This window comes from Vulpes vulpes, chromosome 3 (assembly GCF_048418805.1).
Source record: "Vulpes vulpes isolate BD-2025 chromosome 3, VulVul3, whole genome shotgun sequence".
Taxonomy (NCBI): domain Eukaryota; kingdom Metazoa; phylum Chordata; class Mammalia; order Carnivora; family Canidae; genus Vulpes; species Vulpes vulpes.
The window spans coordinates 105,136,779-105,159,563 of record NC_132782.1 but is presented as its reverse complement, the minus strand read 5'-3'; the positions used below and the strand labels follow the sequence as shown (position 1 = coordinate 105,159,563).

Here is a 22,785-nt window from a genome sequence, read left to right as displayed (position 1 = left end):
TACTTCTTGTAAAAGGTGAATGCAGTGAGGTGTCTCCCCACCCCTGTCCACAAACCCAGTTGAGTCTTGACAACTCAATTTTCCATTTCCTTAAATAATCTCCCTTTAGCAGCCCCCCCATTTCCCTCCCCAATTAAAATGATGAATTAGGGCACCTGGGTGGCTCAGTCGGTTAAGTGTCTGCTTTGGGCTTGGGTTGTGATCTCAGGGTCCTGGGATGGAGGCCCATGTAGCTCCCTGCTCAGTGGGGAGTCTGCTCCTCCTTCTCCCTCTGCCCCTCCCCCCTGCTCATACTCTCTCCCTCTAGGTTTCCCAAATAAGTAAATAAAAATGAAAGCTTTTTAAAAATAAAATAAAACGATGGATTGGAAGGGGAGCATTGGTCAATGCTTGCATTGAGGGTTTCCTACCCCCAGGGGTGGGATGTATAAGGGGTCAGCATCATCTGATGAAACATTTACTGGTGTGGGCAGAGCTATGCCCTAGAAGTCCACTTTAGTCTTCCAATCTCCTCTGGCGAAAATTCTCTGCCTTGAACAATCTGGACAAGCTTTGCCACCCTGGATCTAGTGCAATCAGAGAAGAGGCATCTGGGCTTTGCAAACCCTGGGATCAAGTTCCAGCGGGATGCCTGGGTGGCTCGGTGGTTGAGCGTCTGCTTTTGGCTCAGGGTGTGATCCTGGTCTGGGGATCAAGTCCCACATCGGGCTCCCTGCGGGGAGCCTGCTTCACCCTCTGCCTATGTTTCTGCCTCTCTCTCTGTGTGTCTCTCATGAATAAATAAATAAAATCTTTAAAATTAAAAAAAAAAAAAGTCTCAAGGTTTCCAGCTAATACTGCATTGTTGGCCGGCAAAGGTGGTCAAAGTTGCTTCATATTGTAGTATTGCCACAGGTGGAGTTGGTACAAACCCTCTCATTCATGAAAAATGTCTTCTAGGAAAGAGAGGATGGTGTTAAGGAGCATGGGCTGGACAGCTGGACTGCTTGCATCTCATTCCTTCCTTTCCCACTGATGAGCTGTGATCTTGGCCTAGTGGCCCCACCTCTCTGAGCCAAAGCACTTACAGTGTACTTAGCACATAATAAACATTCAAAACCATAGTACTTACGATCATGGAGTATTTTATTATTTTCAACAGCATAAGGCACTTATTTTTTAATGTGTTTTTTTAAAAGAAAAAGCAATCATAAGTCAATGTATTGGTAATTAGCTATTCTCAGAATGATACATGCTCATCTACAAAATCATTTCTTTCTGAACCAACCGGCATTAAGGAATACTGCTGGGTACTTAAAAAAAATGGTGAGAACTTCCTATGATTCCCTATTCTTCGCATATCTTTGCTGTGTTTTGAAACAGTTCTTTTACATATTAGGTTTGTGCGGAAGGAGACCTACAAGTCTCAGTTCCATTACTTTTAATGATCTCCAGATCCTCTCCCCCAACCCAAGTGCCACAGCCTACTGACAGCATCTTGCACATGTCCCATAACACAGAAGGCTTTGTTGGTCTGTTGGGACTCCTCTTCCCTGGGCCCCCAGCAGCCCCACACCTGTATTTACAATCCTGGCATCTGATTCTGAAAGTCAGCACATCCCATGCCTCGGACACGTGGCTTATTACCTTTTACTGAACTCCTGTTCCTGACCCCTTAAATCCACACCTGTTGTCAAGAGAAATGAACACAAAGCAAGATTGTGGCAAAATATTAAAACAAGAGTGTTCTAATTTTGAAAATCTTTAATTTTCTTGTACCACATAACAATGAGCTACGATGCATCACCGATCTGTAGTATAATTAACTTCTTGGCTTTTGTTGCTTATGAATTTACGTATCCAATTATCCTTCTATTTAATTTCTCATGGTTTTGCTACATTGACTAAAACTTTTTAATATGAAAATCCTTTTTGATTTAATGGACTTTTCAGTTCATTTGTAACCAGTCATTGGGGTACGATTGCCTGTTCCAGCCTGGCGTGTGAAATCTTCCCGGCAGGACGGAGTGCCTAGGTTTCCTGGCCGCCAGGGCAAAGGATGAGATCACACTATGGTCAGCAAGCAGCTGCAGAGAAGCAGCAGTGAAGGAGAGCACATAAAAACGATGCTGATTTTAAACCACCCACGCTCCTTTGTCAAGGGGTACTACCCCCATTCGTTTAACCAAGTTGGTGCCTATTTAGGTAACAAGGCTGAAAGCACCATTCTTGCCCTGCCAGAGTTTCTGCTTTGTTTCTTTCGAGAACTTCGCAGCAAGTCCCACTTGTTCTGTCAAAGTAGATGCAGTGAAGAGCCTCATAAGTGGAGGGCCATTCCCATCACTCAAGAAGGCCATTCTGTGGAGCTCCAGCGCCAATCGGATGCGAACGGGAGCAAACTCAAAACGTGCTGCTGGTGAACTGAGATGTGGGTCTTTGGGGCTTCAGTTCTGGTCTCTGGCATGAGGTTTTTAGAGATGGCCGATTTATGTGCCAATGAAGCTTTTCTCATCACCCAAAAGGCGAATTCAACTTTGACTAGTGTCGACTGCATCATCGACAATACCAGAAATCTAAAAATTCAATGGCAAATGTTGTCTGCTCAGTCAGCTCCTTGTAAAGAGCCTCCTGCGTGGCTCTGCTAATGGGACACAATTATTTGTTTTGTTAGGAAGGAAAGGTGATGGCCTTTCTTTTGCTATGTATTTTGGGAGTCAAGAACACAATTTAATACAATCAGAGGCAGTTTGTTTGTGGAATTATCAAAGACCATACTTGGATATCCAGGTGGGATGGAGGTCGACAGGTAGACATTTACCAAAATGTTACCAGGAAACAATCTATTTCACAAGCCAAGCTGAGAAACACATCATTAGGAGGATTCACTCAAACACCCAGGCATCGAGATTCTAATATTGTTTATTCCTTTAATTTCAGGCTTCCCTCACACCTCTCTTTTTTATTTAAGGGAGGGCAGCTCTATATTGTATGTAATTTAGGATAGGAGGATAGGACCCAGCCCTCTGGTTTATACAAAAGGACATAAATCCACAAATCTGCCTGGAGTACTTTTCTATTTCAACAGGGAGTGGTACACAGGTGTGGTTTCTAGCAAAGTGAAAAACCAGTGAAAGTTAACTATGAACAGACTGTCAGGGGCAGTCACTTTTCCTTCATCAGGCCCATGAGATCGTCTTCTATGCCCTTCTCACTCAGCTCATCCAAACTGTAGTACCGATGAACAATTTTCTTGGCGGTGACCACCACGACTCGGAGCCCGTGGGTGTCCTGGCCCAGCTGGCATCCGATGGCAGATGACACTACCATGTCAAGGTTCTGGTAGGTGCCCCCGGCATTCCGGTGGTAGTGGCCTGAGAACACAGCGGTGACACCTGCGGGGAGGGGGAGGGAAGAAGACATTAGGGGGCCGAGGATTTCCAATTAGGGAACCTGGGGACCCCATGGTTTCCTTCTGGGAGCAATGCAGTATGTTATGAAATTAAATGCATAATATTACTCAGTGCATAATAAATGAGAAGACCACATATGTGACATCCAGAATCCTCTCCAGGATAATTCATCGATACAACATATGAACACATTTGTCATAATGAGTACAAGAACGTGCTAGGGAGCAAGAAGAGAGAAGATAAAGTGAATGCCTTTGGGAGAGATACAGGAAGCGGAAGGAAATATTTTGAGGCCTGTATAAACAGCCATATGATGGAAGTTAAATGTCTACAAAAAGGAATGTTTATGGAGTTCTAATCAAGATAGCACAGCATGCTCAACATTTAATGTACCTCCTCCGCTCCACACTCAAGAGCCATGATGGATAAAAATCTAAAAAAGAAAACCAAAGGACAGAAGTAGCCTCAAAATAAAAATATATAGCTCTGCGGATGAGAAACAAGGCAGAAAGGCAGAGTAATGAGCAGGGTTATGGTGTTACTGGGAGTTAAGCTCCTATAGTGTAAGAGACTGCAAGGAGTTTCTATGCCATGACCCCTGTTTGAAAGAGGGTTGGGATGAAAACCTCTCTTTATGGAAGAAGGATGCAGAAAACCATTGCTGCAGTGGTGTGCAGGTGTTTTTTAACAAGTACTCCAGGAAACAAAAGAGAACCAACTTGTGATGTTTACTAATTTCTATGGTGTAAACACCCTGATCATGGCTGATTTCAAATTACCAATGTGATGTCACTGCCCAGACGTGGGAAGAGATGCCTGGTTGTACATTATTAATGGTGCTTCTTCTACATGGACACAAAAGCTGTGAGAAACCTTGGCCGCATGGTAATAATAACACGTAGCAAGATAATTAGAAAATAATCAGTTTTGAGTATTTATTACCTTTGCTTTCTAATATAATTTGACAGTGAGTTTGTAGAATTTAATTTTTAATAATGGTTGTTTAGCAACAAGCTCACAAATTTCCTTAAAATTTAATAATTGGTTTTCGTGAGCTGGGTTGGAGCTGTCTCCAGAAAAGCACGGGCTAGGGCTTGTAGCAATCTGTGGATCTAGGAAGGAAGGACAGGCACAGGCTCAAGTCTAGGAAATGAGACATGTTTTCTCAGTGCTACAGTGGGAAAGGGCCCTCAGGCTTGACTGTAAGACCTGGCCCCAGGTGAGGGCTGGGGTGGAGGTAACCCAAACCACTAGACAAGGAGAAGCTACTCAAGAGGGAAAGTGAAGGAAAAACCAAAGCTGACATCTTGCTCAAATTGAATCTGAAATTTAAAAAAAAAAAAAAAAATCTCACCACCTGTGAAGAAATTTCATGCTAACTAGGGCAGTCTATAGACTCCTCAATCAGGAATATGAATGCACTCCAGGTGAAATGAATGATATAAAACTGCCTGAAAAATATTTAAAATGAGTATGTTTAGGGCATCAAAAAGTCCTTAATAAAGGACTGATATCTATAAAAAAGAACCAGATGTTATCAAATGAAACTGGGATAAATTCAATGAGAATAAATGGTAATGAAAGCTTAGAGACAGTGGCCATTAAAGACAGAACACAAAACAATTCTCAATAAATGAGATAAATCTAAACTGGACACTAATCAAAAAGGAAGCCAGTGAACTAAAAGACAGAATGGAGGCGCTGAATCAAAAGACAACACAGAGACTCAGACACAAGCAATAAGAATACACAGTTCAAGGAACCCAAAGAATGGACTAAGAGGTATCAATGGATGCTTAAGAGGCAGTGGAACAAGAGAAAGGAGTAAATAACAGTAAGAGCTACCTACAAATGAAGAAATGATTGTTGAGGATCTTCCAAAATAGAAACATATGGGTCTTCAGATACAAAGTACTAGGTAGGAAAATAAAAGTTGATTCATACTGATATATATCATGCTGATATTGTGGAACATCCAACAACAACAATAACAAAAAACCCCTAAAAAATATCATGGTAAAAATACTACAAAAGAATGGTGATTAGATAGCAGGCACCCCAGCCATAAGAGAATCAAAGTGTAATGCCTTCCAGTGCTAAGGGCAAGTAACTATGAACCTCAAATGTTATGCCCAGCTAAACCATCGTTCAAGTTAAAGGGCAAAATAAATACATGCTGGGGAATATGAAGATGAAGAGTTTATCACTTCCAAACCTTCACTGGAAGAATTATTAGGAGATACATTTTAGCAAGGAAGGGATGAAATATTAAAAAACAGTGATGAGCAAACACAAAAATATTTGGTTAATTTAATTAACTACTGATTTTCTTTGAAAAACTCCTTTTTTAATGCAAAAGTAAAACTAAAACTCAAGAATGTCATGATAGGAAGTTCAATGGATAATTAAATAACATAAAAGCTATTATCATGTTTGGAAGGAAGATGAAAACAATGAATAACTTTATATTCTGCTAGGAAAAAAATGCCTAATTAACATGGCTCTTAAAAACATTTGGGCACAAGCAACCAAATTAAAAACAGGCACACTGTACTTCATCAAAATTTTAAACTTTTGTGTGTTAAAGAACATTATCAACAACATGAAAAGATAGCCTATGGAGTGGGAGAGAATATTTGCAAATCATCTATTTGATAAAGATCTAATATCCATAAAATATGGAGATGAATACGAAAAACATGAAAAAATGGTCAATGTCACTAATCATTAGTGCAACACAAATCAAAACCATAATGGGATTTCACTTCACATCCACTAGGATGGCTATCATCAAAAAGATGGAAAATAACAAGTGTTCACAGAGATTTGGAGACATTAGAACCTTTGTAGAGTGCTGGTGGAAATGTACAGTGGTGCAGCCATTCTGGAAACCATTTTGGCAGTTCCTTCAAATGTTAAACCTACAGCTTCATGTAACCCAGCGGTTCCACTCCTAGGTGGAAATGAAAACACACACCCATGTAAAAACCTGTACATGAATGTTCTCAACGGCATTATTCATAGTAGCCCAAAGAGCAGAAGCAACTTAAATGTCCATTTGAACTGACGGAAAAAAAAAATGTGGCACATCCATATGATGGAAGATTACTCAGCTATCTATAGGACTGGAGAGTGCTGACATAGGCTCCAACATGGACTGACCCCGAAAACATCATGCTCAGCGAAAGAAGTTGGATACAAAAGGCCTCACACTCTAGGATTCCATTTATATGAAATGTCCAGAACAGGTAAATCCACAGAGACAGACATCTTTGTTTGCCAGGGGATGGGGGACATGGCGAAGGGGGAGTGACTGCTAATGGGCACAGCATTTCTTTGTGGAATGGCACAGTCTGAAATCAAACACTGGTGATGGCTGCATAACCCTGTGAATATATTAAAACCGCCAAATTTTAGACTTTAAAAGGGTGATGTAAATTATATGCCTCGATAAAAAAAATGCAAAACAATGTATGGGAAGAGGCAGAGGCCAGAATGACCCATGTGGTAGTGATCAGAGGTGGAGAATCAGTATGAACTCATGTTTGCCTTAATATCATGTTAAAAACATAATGACACAGAGACACATTTATAGATGTGTACACATGCAGGATTGTATACAGACACATATTCCCCTGCTCTGTCAGCCGTCAGTGCCTAGAAACAAGGGCACATATTGGTCATGAACACACCTAGTGTCCAGATCTTGGTTTCTGGTACCATTCTCCAACAAAAGGAGCTACAGATCCTTGGAGAAATGGCTGCCTGTAGGGCTGGGGCAGGAAATCTACAAAATGAGCTTAGAGGACCTTGCTGGGCTGGAAAGTAAGGGGGTACTCAAAAACTCATATGGATCCGTCAGAGGAACACAGTAAAGAGTTCCCCACAGCCAAAGCTTAACAATTTGGGCAATAAAATAAATTGGTGCTGAATTATAACAAAGTGTAACAAACAGATCTATGAGTCCATAAAATAAATAAATATGGGAAAAAAAGATCAATCTCCTGTACATAAGAACAAATAATTTATGTCAATATTCCGCCCTCAAGGAGGTGGAGAACTCCAGCCTCCCGTCGGTGTGGACTGTGCATACCGACTTCCTTCCAAGAGTAACTTCACAGTGGAGACACAGGCTAAACATCAACAGGGATGGGAAGTCAGGTTGCTAGAACGCACCCTTGATGCACTTTGATGATTGTGATGAAAACGGCACTTTACACCTGTGTGGTCTTCTCTCCCTACCCCCAATCCATGACTCCCAGCATGAGAAAACCATCAAACCAATCCCCATAAAGAGACATTCTACAAAATACCTGACCAGAACTTCTCGAAACTGTCAAGGGCATCAAAAACAAGGGAAGTCTGAGAAACTGTCACAGCCCAGAGGAGACTAAGGAGGTGTGATGCCTAAGTGAGGAGTGCTATGCCAGATGGGATCCTGGAGCAGAAAGAGGACATTAGGTAAAGAGTAAGGGTACCTGATTATAGACTTTCAATAATAAAACTGTAGCAATATCCATTCATTAATTGTAGCAAATGTACCATACTAGCGTAAGATATTAATAATGAGGGAAGGCAGGGACAGGGTATATGGGAAGTCTCTGTATTATCTTTGTAACTTTTATGTAAATTTGAAATTATACTGAAATTAAAAAGCTTATTTAAAAAAACCATACGGATAATTTCCAAAATAACATAAATGGAATATGTAGATTTCAATCAGCAAAGAGGCAGAGGGAAAAAATTGCAAGGACTATAAAAACCAAAAGCATCAAACACCAAATTTTAAAATGTTCCCAACACCAAATGCTGGCTCTAGAAACTGGATCACTCCTACAGTGCTGGTGGGAATGCAAAGTGGTACAGCAACTCTGGGAAATAGTCTGGCAGTTTCTTACAAAACTTGCATTTGCCGTATGACCCAGCAACAGAACTCCTGGACATTTATCCCAGAGAAATGAAAACTTACATTCAAATATCTGCACATGGATGTATACAGTAGCTTTATTTTGTAATAGCCAACATAAATGTCCTTCAAAGGTTGCACTGTGGTACATCCACACCATGGAATACCACCCAGCAATAAAAAAAGGAATGAATGATTGATACACCAAACTGGAATATACTTCAAGGAAATCTTACTCATCTAAAAAAGCCAAACCCAAAAGGTTCCATCCTGTATGATCCCATTTATGTAGTATTCCTGAAATGACTAAATTATAGATAACAGTTGCTAGGAGTTAGGCACAGAGGTGGAGAGGGAGTTGGGAGCGGGAGTGGCTATGGAAGTGGGGCAGGAAGGATCCTTGTGGTGATGGAACTGTTTGCATTTGACAAGGATTCAAAAAGGTCTGAAGGAAATGTGTTCAAAATATTTACAGCAGCTGCTTCTGGGAGACTCAACAGAGCACTGTGACCACAGCTGCCAGGGCCCTGCAGGGGGCCTGCAGCAGGAACAGGGACACACCTGTGGGCAGGTGTGGCCATCTGCTGGCTGAGGTCCACACCTAGGGATGGGAAAAAAGGGCACCCAGGTTTCTCTACTCAGAGCAGTGAAGGGTGGCGGGAAACAGCTACTTCCATTTACTGTTATGAGGATATAAACAGCTACAACTCATTTCAGAGAGTAATTAGGTGCTATTCTCTCACATTTCATCGTGCGTTCCAATTGACCCACCACCACCACTTTTGTAGAATTTTATCCTTCAGACGTACCCAGAAAAGGTGTGTTGTGTCTGGGAGCATAAATACACAGTATTGTGTTCACTGGGGCACTGATTGTGAAGTTCATTTATGGGAGACTGGGTAAATGATCGAAGGTGTATTTTTTTTTAAAGATTTTATTTATATTTACTCATGAGAGAGAGAGAGAGAGAGAGAGGCGCAGAGACATAGGCAAAGGGAGAAGCAGGCTCCCTGCAAGAAGCCCATGTGGGACTCGATCTCAGAACCCCAGGATCACACCCTGAACCAAAGGCAGCCACTCCACTGCTGGGCCACCCAGGAATCCCTCATAGGTATATTTTTAAACAGAAGTAGACTTACATGTGCTGGCACTGAAAGGCACGGAATATGTTATTAAGTATGAACAAGAAGTTAAAGAAAAGTACTGTGTGATCCTGGTTTTGTGAAACAAAGACAGTATATGCATGAGAGGCTGTGTGCACATGTGTTTGCAGCCCCTAGCTGAAGTGGGATACATTCCCACTGCTCACAGTGGTGACTTCTCGGGGAGGGTGGGGGACTGGGATTAGCAAGGCATCCCTTTCTACTCTTTAGTACCGTGGTATGATGTTATCAGTGATCATGGACACAAGCATCAAGGTGCTGTGAACAGCGTGAAAGTGGCGTGCCAGATGGATGGGGTGGGGGGCAGAAGGCATGGAATGGAGGTGCCCCCACACCAGGGCCCAAGCCCCGGGTAGGTGCCCAGAGGGTCCTCGCCACAACTGGAGAATTGAACAGTCCTGACCACACAGACTGGAGGACCTTGGAAGTGACTGCTTCCTCCACGGCCTTCCTGGGGTTTCAAAGCTTCATGGCTTGTGCTGCCAGAGGCCCAATGGGAGCCTGTGCTGTTAGACGGGCCTCGGGGAGCTCCTCACGGCCAGACGGAAACCACTTAGTGTTATTATTATTTTGTGGTGTACTAGATTATGTGCATGGAATTTGGGTCTTTATGCCTAATTCACAGTTGCAAACGGTAATATTCTGGAAGGAATGTTTGGCAATTTTCAATGTGGCTTGCATTAGCCATAATTAGCTGTAAAAACTCATTTCTGTTCAAGTTTCACGCCGTATTTATTGGCGTCCACAGAGACAGGAGCATTAACGGGGATGTTCGAGTGACCTGCAGAACTTCCAGAGCAGATCTCAGTGGACCCGGGACAGCTGCGCTGGTCTGCTACGTGTGTGCTATCCATCTTCCCACTGCGAGCCCTTCAGGGCTCACCGTTTGTTGTTAATGTCCCAAGTCACAGCATATGTGACCATATGAGGATTGTGGCATTAGCAAGGACACCTAAGAGGACTAGCAATAAAGATGAAAGAGACTGTCAGTGAGCAGGGCCATTCTGTTCAGAACGTCCTCCCCCCTGGCAAGAGATCTACCCCACTCCCACCATTACAATTAGAAACTTCACATCTTGGAATCCTAAATCAGAAACCGTGGAGTGGCCAATGAACAAGTGTGCAAAGGGATGGTCAGGCAGGAAGCTGGAGTCTGTGTCGAACAGAGGAGGGTACGAGTTAACTCTCCATCCTGCCGAGTTCTCAGGCTGAGTTCAAGGCTCTGGGCTATTCCTGGTGGGCCCAGTGACAACCAAAACACAAGGAATGAGACATGGGGAGGGACATGAGCGAGCCTCCTCCCGGAATGGAACCAGAGCCAGAAGGTGCCTGGTGGCTGACAGAGGGAGTTTCTATTTCCCATGTCCTGGGAAGTCTCGTAGTTCTGAAGCCTGACAAGGTTCTCCCTCGAGTCAGGACAGTATGGAGGTGGAGTGGAAAGAGGATGGCTTGGAAGGGAGGACAGAGCAGGATGCTAGGGGGGCCAGGAGAAGAAACAAGGACAAAGTTATGCAGCTGGAAAACTCATGTCAGAGCCCAAGTGTTGAACGGGCCCTGCAGACTCTGGCTTTGTTCTTTAGGGACCTTGGGCAGGCTGCTGACCTTCGCAGGCCTCCACTTCCTCCCTTGTGAGATGAATCACGATGAACACCAGTCTCGTGGGTGGCACAGAGGTCTGAAGGAGAGCATGGAAATAGGCAACAAGCACCCAGCAGGTGCTCAGCAACCCCTGGGGCTCCTCCCTGGCAGGGCCAGCGGCTCAGACACCAGGTGCTGGCCCTGCAATGTACAGTCTCCTGCCCGAGTTACAATCCTGTCCCTTTTGTGCTGACAGGCCATGAGGACCTGTCTCTGCTTTCTATTAGCTTTTGGTGGGGACACATTGATTCACAACTCAATGGAGGTAAGGAATGCATTAATAAATCACAGTTTCCTTGACGGGGGATTGATTTTAGCCGTGTTTTCAAGAGTTGTGCAGAATTTCCATCCTGGCTGTTCATTAGTCATCTGTGGCCGACATGCCTCTATGGTTCCTTAATTGAGTATTACGTATAGATTGTTTCTGAATAATGAACTGCTGTAAGGAGATGACAAGCATCTTTTTAAATTACCGCCAGAAGAATTCCCAAGCAAAAGACAGCCCCCTGCACATCAACAGAGGACAACTTCTGTGGCATGAGCCTGGTATTTATTTCTCAGTGGTATCAAGTCATAAAGACGCTATAAAAGCTATTTTTAAGCTGTCTTGATTCAAATTCATTTCAAATCAATCAGAGGATGGGAATGCAATCTCCATATAATTTAATATTCTAATACTGGAAGCTTGCCTCAAATCAATCAGGAAATTGCGATGTACCCCAGCGCAATTTTAATATTAAAAACTTGCTTCCTTAATGCTTTAGTGTTACTTAAGCCTGGAAAGTGCAAACAAATTTGAATTGGACCACTTTTGTTTTTATCCTGAGTATACATTTATGAAAATGCTATGTATCTTTACATCACCAGCTGTGACAGTGAAAACTGTGTTGCAAATCATTAGTCACTCAATTTATTCTGCCTCGGTGGTAAGGAAAAAGAAACGTGACTCACTAAAAACAAAAAAACAAACAAAAAAGGAAAGTAAAAAAAAAAATGGTATGAACGGACAGAAAACAGGTACAGATAATCTATGCTGCAGGTAAAGAATTTCATTAGCAGGTAGCTGAGAGGTGGGCCCTTGAGCCTGGGGCGGCCACATGGCAAAGGGGCACAGACAGATGTTTCTTAAGCAGGGCTGGGAGGCACAGCTGTTAATCCAAAATCAGGGTCTGGCCCAACTGACTCATTAAAAGGTTCTTCAGGACAGCCCGGGTGGCTCAGCGGTTTGGTGCCTGCCTTCAGCCCAGGGCATGATCCTGGAGACCCAGGATCGGGTCCTGCATCGGGCTCCCGGCGTGGAGCCTGCTCCTCCCTCTGCCTGTGTCTCTGCCTCTCTCTCTCTCTCTCTCTCTCTCTCAAGAATGAATAAATAAAATCTTAAAAAAAAAATAAATAAGATAAATAAAAGGTTCTTCACTACTGGGTTAGGGTTTTGAGTTGCCAATCTGGGAATTCTAGATTCCAGTATAATCACTCTCCTTAGGTTCCACGGGCAGGTATCTCCCCACCAAAGTTCCCCTGGCCAGGTATCTCCCCTCCAGTGTTCCCCTGGGAACGTGGAGAAAGGAAAAGGCTAGCTCCACATTCTGTGGGTGAGGCATAAACACTGGTGGAGCTCTCCGCTGATGGAGGCATTGTTGGAGTGTAGGGGGGCACCCAGACTGATCATGCCTAGCAGCCGAGCGCTTAAGCCCTACAGCTGGGTAGTAATATAAATAGCTATTCCTAATAAAAGGTAGCAAGTGATAACAGCCGGGTTTGGTAGTTCTTATTTACTGTATGCTCATCCTGAACTGAGAACTTTGCATATGCGTCATTTCAGGTAAGTTTCATAAGGATCCCCATGAAGATATTAACCCTCTTTTGCAGGTGAGAAAAGTAAGGAAGCACAGAGAGATTAAGGGACTTGCTTGGGGTCACACGGATAGGATTTGTATCTGGATCAAGGCTGACTCAGAAGCAGATGCTCTCTCTGTCCTTTACCTTAGAGGTAGGAAGTGCCAAGGATTGTGACACTGCAGGCCCATGTCCTCCCCTTTGGCCAGTTCTTTGTTCACATCTGCTCCTAGGACAATGATTCTGGTGGTAATAATACTAATAAGTGATATTTATGGAGCGCTCACTATCAGACATTGTTCTGAAGAGCACTACACATGTTTTTAAATCGTGTGAGCCCCACAGTTTCCCTATAAAGAAGGCATAGTTATTATACCAATTTGGCAGGTGAAGAAAACAGATGTGGACACATACCACAGTTTGCCCCATTTGGCCAGTGTCCAGCAGGGCTGGGATCAGAGTCCAGGGGTCTGGCCCCAGAGTTGGCGCTGTTAACCAAACACCTGCCAAGTTGAGGGAAACTAAAAGCACATGAGAGATGGGGCATGTGAGGAGGTAGCAGGAGCTAGGTAGGCTGTCACCCCACAACTCCTGCTGACCCACCACCTACAGGAACCCCTTGTTCCTTCTCTGTGCTTTTGAATCCTCACCAGATTTGCAACATGGGAGAAATTCTTATGTGCGTTCTCCAGGGGAGTGAGTGGTACCAGGATTCCAGGTCAGAATCCGGCTCTGCTGGAGGGCAGGGGCATGAGGCTGTAGGCCCAGACTGACAACTGGCTAGAATGGAGACAAGTGAGGCGCCAAGCTCAAGTCTGCATCCTCCTCCTCCTCGCGGTGAGAACATCAGAGCATGTCATCACATAAGTTCAAATGTTCCCAACCCCAAATTCCCATTAACTGAAGTGAGATCTTAAAGATATTCTCGTGGAACTTCTTTTGAGGATTGCTTGTAACTTGATTGACCTGAGGTCCACAAACATTTTTTTCTGTAATGGATCATAAAATATATATTTTAAGGCCATGCAATCTGTGTGGAACTATTCAATCTGCCTTCCTTCATAGCTTGAGAGCAGCCACTATTCAGAGTTATGTAAACATGTGGGCATAGGTATGATCCAATAAAACTTTATTAACAAAAACAAAAGGAGGGTCACCCCCAGTAATGGGAGAAAAAAAAAAAAAGCATACTGTCTTAAAAAAATATATTTGGGTGATAAGGTTCAGCCACAGTTTCTCAGTTCTTCAAAAAATTAGAACTTTCTGTACTTCTCACAAATAAAGAAAACAACAAAGAGAACAGTAATTTGTGGTTTGTAAAACTATGAATGCCATTCTGACCAGGGGAGACAAGTGTACTTGCCCAACAGAGAACACTGCTTTCATGAACACAAAATTATTCTATAAACAATTACTCAATTATATAATAAACGAGCATTTGTACGAATGGTCAGAAAGAGATTTCTATATTTACTTGGAACGTAAGAGTGTCCACGTCCTTCATCTAAAAAAAGCAACTCAAACATTAAGATCCAAAAACATTTAAAAAATTGTGTGCTGATAATCTTTGCTTGAAATTAAATGTCTAATGGGCTTATAGAGGAAATGCATGTACCAATAAGAGAAATTACAAAATTCAACCAGCTTACAGTTTATACTCAATAAACACAAATCTATGCTGCTGAATTAATTTTATGGTTGTCCTTTATATGGACAATGTGAAGTGGAAAGAGCTCTGGGTGGCCCTGCTCAAGAGAAACATAATGTGAGCCTCTCATGTAATTTTAAATTTTCTAGTAGCTGCTTTTAAAAAAGTAAACAGTAACAGGTAAAATTAATTTTAATGATATGCTTTAAAGACTATATTTAAAATGTTTCAACATGTAATCAATATATAAAATATTACCAATTTTACATTATTTTCATACCAAGTCTGGGAAATCCAGTGTGTATTTTACACTTTACACTTAGAACCCACCTCAATTTGGACCAGCCACATGTGGCTACTATATTAAGCAGCACCATTCTGGGGTGGGGCAGATGTGGAAATCCAATTCTAGTTTTGGCTCTTTTTAACTGAATGGCCTTAGTTCCATTACCTGAAAAATGGAGATAATCACAGCTGCCCTGTAAGGCTGCCGCTATGAGAAATAGCTTTCACTGTGCCTTGTACACAGTAGGCTCCTAATGAATGAGAGTCATTTTAATATCAATTATTAAATGACTGAATATTTCTTTAATAGAAGCACTGAATTATCAATACCATATAACAAACACAAGGCCCTTCGGCAGAGCGAAAATAACTACACCACATATAGAAAGAGACCAAAAAATAAAATAAAATAAAATAAAAAAGTAGCCCTAGGATCAACAGTTTCCAAAGTTTACAAGGAAGCTGAACCGCTAGGTCAAAGAATACCTCCACTTTTTTGGCACAGCGTCAAGTTATCATTGAAGAACCGTAAACCTCATATACTTGATCAGTTTTAACACACGTACACTCATGGAAATCATCACCAAGATCAAGATCATGAACATATCCACCACTCCCAAAAGTTGCCTTGTGCTCCTTTGGAGTCACTCCTTCCCTCCAGCCTGGCCCAGGCAATGTCCGACTTGCTTTCTGTTTCTATAGATTGATATGGATTTTATATAATGGGATCATTTAATACACACTCTTTTTTTGTCTGGCATCTTTCACATAGCCTGATTTCGAAAACTTTGATATATTTCATGAAAAGAATCATGAAGGCATGATTTTGAAAGACTCCTCCATACTACTGTATGTGGCAAGAGTTCATCCAAATAATTTTATTGCCAAGTAATATTTCATTGTAATATTTCATGTCCTATAATTTGTTTACCATTCAACTTCTGATGGACCCTGCAGTTATTTCCAGAACTGCCTCAGCACACTTGATGAAAAGTGATGAACCATATATATGTTTGTGTTTATTTCTAAACTCACTTTTCTGTTCCATTAATCTGTTTATCTTTTAATACCAACTGCCAGCTTTGATACATGGCTTTATGGTTTGTCTTGAGATCACGTAGGGTAGGTCTTTCAACGTTGTTCTTCTTTTCCAAAATCATTTTGCTACTATAGGTAACTTTCATTTCCACAGGAATTTTAGAATCAGCTTGCAGATTCTACCTTAACCTTCAGGAATTTTTATTGGTATTATGTTGAATCTAGAGATCAATTTGGGGAAACTCTCCTATGAACAACAGTCTTCCAATCCATGAACATGGTCTATCTTTCTACTTACTTAAGTCTTCTTTAATTAATGTCAACAAAGGGCAGAGGTCTTACATGTCCTTTGTTATTCCTGGGTATTTTATGTTTTTTGCTGCTATTGCAAATTGAATTATTTTTGTAATTTCATTTGACAAGTGTTTGCTGGTGGTATGTAAAAATACACTTCATTTGTGTCTATTAACCTCATACCCTGAGATCTTGCTAAATTCATTTATTCTAGTAATTGTTTTGTAGATTCCAGGGATTCTCTAAATAATCATATCATCTGCAAACAGGGACAGTTTTATTTCTTCTTTTCTGATTGTTATGCTTTTCCCTGCTCTTTGTAATGACTGGAACCTCCAATATGCTGTTACATAGGAATGGTGAAAATAGGCAAGCTTTCCTTATTCCTGATCTCAGGGGGAAAATTTAGTCTTCCATATTCCCATAGCTTAGACTTTTGACATGACTGTCAAATGATCCATAAGGAAAGAAAGCAACTTAAATTCCCACCAAGGATGTTAGAGTTTGGTCACTGAGATTTCATTCCTTGGGGATCTTATGAGGCAGAGCCTTTCAAAGACTAAGAGGGAGACTGTCCAACACACATTTATCAAGATATTTTGAGTAACTGCTATCCTCCCTGGTTTTATCATGCTGGATAATTCCTGTCCTCTTACTCTTAACTAAGTCCTTTCACACGATTTACTCTGGCAGATCCTGTCAGTGTCCCTACCAGGCCCCTTCCCAGGCTGGTGTGTCCAGCTGGTGCCAGGAGGGTTGGCTGCTAACTGCTCACAGCGGCCCTTCCCGAGACCTGAATGACTGAACCAAAGCTGTGGTGGGGGGCACAGTCAATGAATGACTGATATGAGAGTACAAAAGGCCAGCCCCCAGACCACGTGGCATGGGACTCCTTTTATATGAAATATTCAGAATAGACGGACACATCTGTGGTGAGAGAAAGTAGATTTCTAGGGCAGAGAGGGAGGAAAGGGGAGTGGCTGCAGAAGGGTGCAGGGTTTCTTTATAGGGTCCTGCAAATGTTCTACAATTCATTGTAGTGGTGAATGCACAACTCTGTGAATAGATTGAAACTGCTGAATTGTACAATTTAATATGTGAATTGTATGGTATGCTGATGGTATGGCATGTCAATAAAGCTCTTATGGTGTGGTGGGGGAGAGAAAGGGAATATGACCATAACAGTCATAGCTATCATTTTTTGAAGACCTGCTATGGGCCAGGCAGTGTAAACAAGCCTCACTCTGTGTATTATTTTACATTTTTCTCCATCCCTATAAAGGATTACTGTATGTGGGAGCTGGGGGACATGGTCCCCCTGCCTCAAGCTGGGGGGAGGGGGAGCATCCATCTCTGTAGTGGTGTGATTCCTGCTCTGGAGCTCTGGCTGGATCAGGCTGAAATCCTGAGCACACACCCTTGCTGACTTTGCTCCTTGCCCTGTCCTGGGTCCTCGATTCCCTGCTTCAGGGAGCCTCCCTCACATGTCTGCCAACCTCAGGCTCTGCTTGGACACTGACCTAGGACACTGGACACTGGATACTGACATAGGACACTGACATATAGGAGGTCAGCTAGACCTTCTGATGCCTCTATTACTCTCTCTGCCCAAGGGTTCCTCTCCTGGCCCCCTAATTTCTCTGACAGCCCCACCCACTTTACAAATAACAGACTTTCTATTAAGAGCTTCAGCTTGCTCTCTTCAGTGGTTTTAAAATTTCCCTCCCACTATTTATCTTTATTGTGTTTCTGCCTTCAAAAATAATGCGTGCCTCAGGAGAGGAGAGCAGTTGAATAAGCTTTGGTACACACGCTGTGCAGCTGTAAGGAAGAGTTAGGAAGATCTCCATGAACTGATATGGAATGACAACCAAGAAAAATTATGTGAATAAAGTGCAAAAAGCATATACAGTAGCCTTCTTTTTGTGTAAGAAGGGATAATAAAACAAACACATATGATGCATGCAGCTTACCCTCAAATAGATCAGAAAAAAGTATATATATATTTGCAATATCTCTCACAAATAAAAAAAATAAAGCAACTGGGGGTAAAAATGCTAGATAAATCTGTGTGAAAGGAATATAGGTGTTCTTTTTACTTGCAACTTTTCTGTAAGCTTTAAAATATTTCTGAATAAAAAGAAGAAAAAAAAAGCAATACATACTTGCTAAAATAAAAATCAAATGTTGTAAAAATATAGAGCATGAAAAAAAGGAGGGGCAGGAAAATCTCTTTAACTTTCTCTTCCCACATAATTTAAATGTCTATACTGGTAATACAGGTATTAGATATAGATCTACAGCAATACACATTTATACAAATAGACACAACTTCACAAAAATGGGATACGCTATCTATAGATATGCAACTTGCCTTTATTCACTCAATAGTCTATCTTTCAACTGTACCACCCAGGATATACAGCTCTATCTCAGACCCACTCTATAAAATCCTGAAAACTGTATTTCTAGTACATAAACATCTAGGCTGTTAGATGATCATTCTAAACTGGGAGGCCAGGTGGGGTTCAGCTCCTTTCAGCTCTGCAGACTGCTCAGGCACATGCAGAAACTCAGAGTTAGCACAGCTTCTCAGGGAGCCTTGGGGACCTGGAGCAAACCACTCCTGGGAAGGAGGAGTCTTGTAGCCATCATTCTGGTGGGTCTCAGGGGAGGAGCCCATCTGTACCTGTTTGCTGTAGGATTATTAGCAAAAGGAAAGACTCCCAGTGTATGGATCACCTAAGCTGAGAGGCCCTGCCTCTGCACAATCTGACCTCAGGGGAAGGCTGCATCATCTCCTCCAGGAGCTGGGACCCAGCCTGCTGATGGGGGGTGGGCAGCCACAGATGGCTGGTGACAACTTCATTACCATGTCACCAGGCGTTCCTGGGCGGGGCCATCGCTGGGGCCTGGGGTCGTGCCTCTCCTTCTCCTTTGGGCACTACGGAACTGCAAACATCTGGTTACCTCAGGCATTTGCCCAGATGTCTGATTTACATAACACCAAACATCTGGCTTGTCTTAAGGACACAGCCTCCTCTTGGGATTCTTACTTTTTCTTTCTTTGATTGGGTAGCAGTTAATGGCCCAGTTGCTGAAATGACCTATGACCTTCACCCAAGGTCAATTTATTCATACTCTAAAACCACAAGAGCTTTTTTTTTTTTAATTTCCTCCTCTCAAGAAATTAAACTTTTCTTGCCTCAACTCAGTAATAAACAAAAATTATATTATTCCCTGTTCCAGGCTCCTCTTAATTGAAACCACAAGAAGGTGGTGGGGGGTGTGTGTGAAACTATAACTCTTGATGGCACAGAAGTGGTCCAGAGAGTACCAAAGGCTGTGCATTTCCAGCTTAATCAGGTTAGAAGTGGTTCTGCCACAAAAGCCCCAAAGAGCAGATAGGGAGAGAGCTGCTGGTCGGAGTCCTCACACCAAAACCCAGAGGGGTGGAGAGGGGCTCAGGTCCTGTTTATAACATGATGTTTCCACTTCTACCCACTGGACCTACTTACACTTAAATAGGACATGAGCCTCCCCTGCCTTTGGGAGCACGTGAGCTTTTACGATCCAGGGCACAGAGCAGCACTGCTGGGAAATCATTCCTTTCCGAGGCCTGCCAGTGCCTGGCTGCCTTCACATCCAAAGCTTGGGGAGTATAGGCTGCACCAGAGCCCCACTTCCCACTCTGGACTCGAGAATTAATTAGTCTTCTACAAAATTCAAACTCACTTCATATTTATTTACAGGGGAGGCTATGCTCAACTTTTTAATTGAATTTTTCCCCTTCCTGATGACGCAGAAATTCAAAACCTGTGTGGAATATGCAAGAGGAGGGCTGCATTTTACTCATACTAGTGTTTGGATACCAAAAGAGTAGTGGCAGCTTGAGGTAGGGGTCAGGAGAATGCGGGCCTGAACCTCAGTCTGCTACAACCAAGCTGTGTGAGTGTAGCATCTCCATCAACCTCCCTGAGCCTCAGTTCCCCCTTTTGGAAGGCAGGGCTAATATCGGCCACCCCCCGCCCCCCAGGGTCACTTGGAAGATCAAGTGACACTCAGAGCCATGCCCAAGGTTGCACGGCAGGAAGCCGCATGTGGTATTCAGGGAGTGTTCAATAATTACACCTTCCTCTCATCCTTCTCTGAGTATCTGAAGATCTTTTTTTTCTTTTGCACAAATTACATCTTTTTTCACTATTCATAATTTCCTCTTTATTTTTAAAAGAAGATGGCGGGCTTGTGTGTGAGATGCAGTGCGGGGCACACATTAGGGTTTCAATCCAGAATGGACAATTTTCTAGATTTCCATTACCCGGCTTCCATGCCCTATCTTAAACACAGCTGTCAGGACAAGAGGCTCATTAAAAAGACTATTTTGACTGACGGCATGTTCATGCATCAAACTGGAAATCCGTCCAAAAATACTCGAGGGAGGCAGACAGAGGTGGCAAGACGCTGCGGGAGGGAGATGTTTTGCAGGGTGTCGAGGATGAAATGTGCTGGGGAGATAGCGCTCCAGCTTGGACTTGAGCCAGGGAGGTCGTGGAGCAGAGCTGCAGCCGCTGAAACATCAGGACCTTACAAAAGTCGGCCTCCATTTCAATAACTGGAGAAAGTCTGATGACAAGAGGGTAGATTGGAGCGCGGCATGTGCCGAATGAGTGTCCTTTTCCAAGAGTCCCTTGACGGTGGTCTTCCCTGGGCTCTGTCCACACCCTTGTCGTCCCCCGGGGTAAGCACTGCCTCTCTGACCTCGGCCACCCCACTCGCTGATGACTCCAAGCCACTTCCCAGCCATCTCCCTGCCAGCAGACGTGACTCACGCACTTCTTTCACCCCCCAGTGCCTGCTCCTCCTCTTATGGGCTTCCCCGGGCCAGCATGCACAGTCACCTGCTCCAGGGATGCAGGCCGTACGCCTACTGTTTCTGGCTAGGGCCTGCTCACAGCCTTCGCAGCTCTCTACCCTCAGGACAGTCTTTGAGACTGCCTGCCTTCCCGGATGCCTCTCCTTTCTGCCCCCAGATGTGTCAGGACGACAGTCAGCTGTCAGTGGCTTAAATAAGTAAAAGCTGCATTTGTATCTATCTACGATGTGTTTATCCACCCCATATAAAGAAAGGAGGTGGGTAGTCAGGGTGGGTACAGTTTTGCTCAAGGATTTCACTAAGAATGCTGGTTCCTTCTGTTTTTCTGCTCTGCCATCCTCAGCTTGTGGCTTTGTCCTCAAGACTGCAAGATGGCTGCAGGGCTTCCGGGCACTGTGTCCAGGTTCCAAGAAGAGAAAAGGGCCAACAGAAAGCTTTCCAGGAAGGCCCGCTTGCTGAATTCCAGGACTGGGACAAGTGGCCACACCACGGGTAAGGGGGTCTGGAAAGTAGGGTTTTCAGCCTGTCACTGACATCCTGCACGAAATCTGGTAGGGAAAGACAAAATGCATCCTGGGCAGACTGAGCAAGGTTGTTCTTTCTAAAATGCATACTTTGATTGACAGAAAAACCTTCTCATGCTTCTTTAATGCCTAAGATCTGGCTCCTGTTCCCTGCCATAAAGTGACCCGAGTCCTGTTCTTCTCATGAATGGTTCAAGGCCAGCTCTGACACAGACTGGGCTGTCTGTGGCTCTGGCCTCAGCTCATACTCTGCCCAGGGTCTTGAATGCCCTCTTCCTGCCCACATCCACCTGGTGCACTCTTATTCATCCTTCAAGACCCTGCCTGCTCCTCGCCTGAAGAAATCATCCCTGGCCCAGCTGAACCAAGCTGATTACCCTTTCTCTTGATTCTTTTTTTTTTTTTTTTTAAGATTTTAGTTATTTATTCATGAGAGAGACAGAGAGAGGGGCAGAGACATAGGCAGAGGGAGAAGTAGGCTCCACGCAGGGAGCCCCATGTGGGACTCGAATCCAGGACCCTGGGATCATGCCCTGAGCCAAAGGCAGGCGCTCAACCGCTGAGCCACCAGGCGCCCCTTCCTCCTGATTCTTCCACATTCCTCTGCTTTTGTTCTGCTGTTTCTTGCTTTCCACCTTGGTCAGTCCCCTACTGGTCTGTGAGGGCCGAGAGCAAGTCTATTGAACTGGATATCCATCCTCAGAATGAAGAGAATAGCGCTGCTGCTCCATAAATGACTGCTGGCAGACGGATGGACAGACAGAGGGACAGATGGATGGTGAATAAGTATATGAAACTTGAGGTAACTCCTAAGCTCTATGTTAGTAGGTGCCAGGGAAGAGAAACTCCGATCTCTCCATTTTGTCAATATTATCCAAGGAAAAGTAGGGTTCCAGTATTATCTGACACTACAAAAGAATCACCATGTTCCTTGTCAGGGAAAGCCTGATTATATTACTAACAGAGGGTGGGAGACACAGAGAAATGAGCACTGATTCTGAACCTTGTCTGTTAATTAAATGCCACATGAGGCGCTACTTCACCTCCTTGAATCTCGTTTCTTTGATTTCAAAAAGGAGACGATGATAGATCCCTCATGGAGTTGCTGTTTCAGAGATGATGTATCTAACCCCCCAGCACAGGCTCAGTGCACCACGGAACACAATGCCTTTTGGCACTGTTTCTGAAATA

At 43.4% G+C, this 22,785-nt stretch overlaps 1 protein-coding gene across 4 annotated transcripts in view; it reads right to left on the bottom strand.

Moving 5' to 3' along the window:
• Positions 1-1,107: 1,107 nt before the first annotated feature.
• The window catches only part of CPPED1 (calcineurin like phosphoesterase domain containing 1), a 101,380-nt gene continuing 79,702 nt past the window's right edge, over positions 1,108-22,785 (bottom strand). For all 4 annotated transcript variants that reach the window (XM_072753830.1, XM_072753831.1, XM_072753829.1 and 1 more), the window contains one exon: positions 1,108-3,371. In XM_072753830.1, coding sequence (XP_072609931.1) covers positions 3,142-3,371 — 230 coding nt within the window. In that variant the 3' untranslated portion in view covers positions 1,108-3,141. The remainder of the gene's footprint in view (positions 3,372-22,785) is intronic.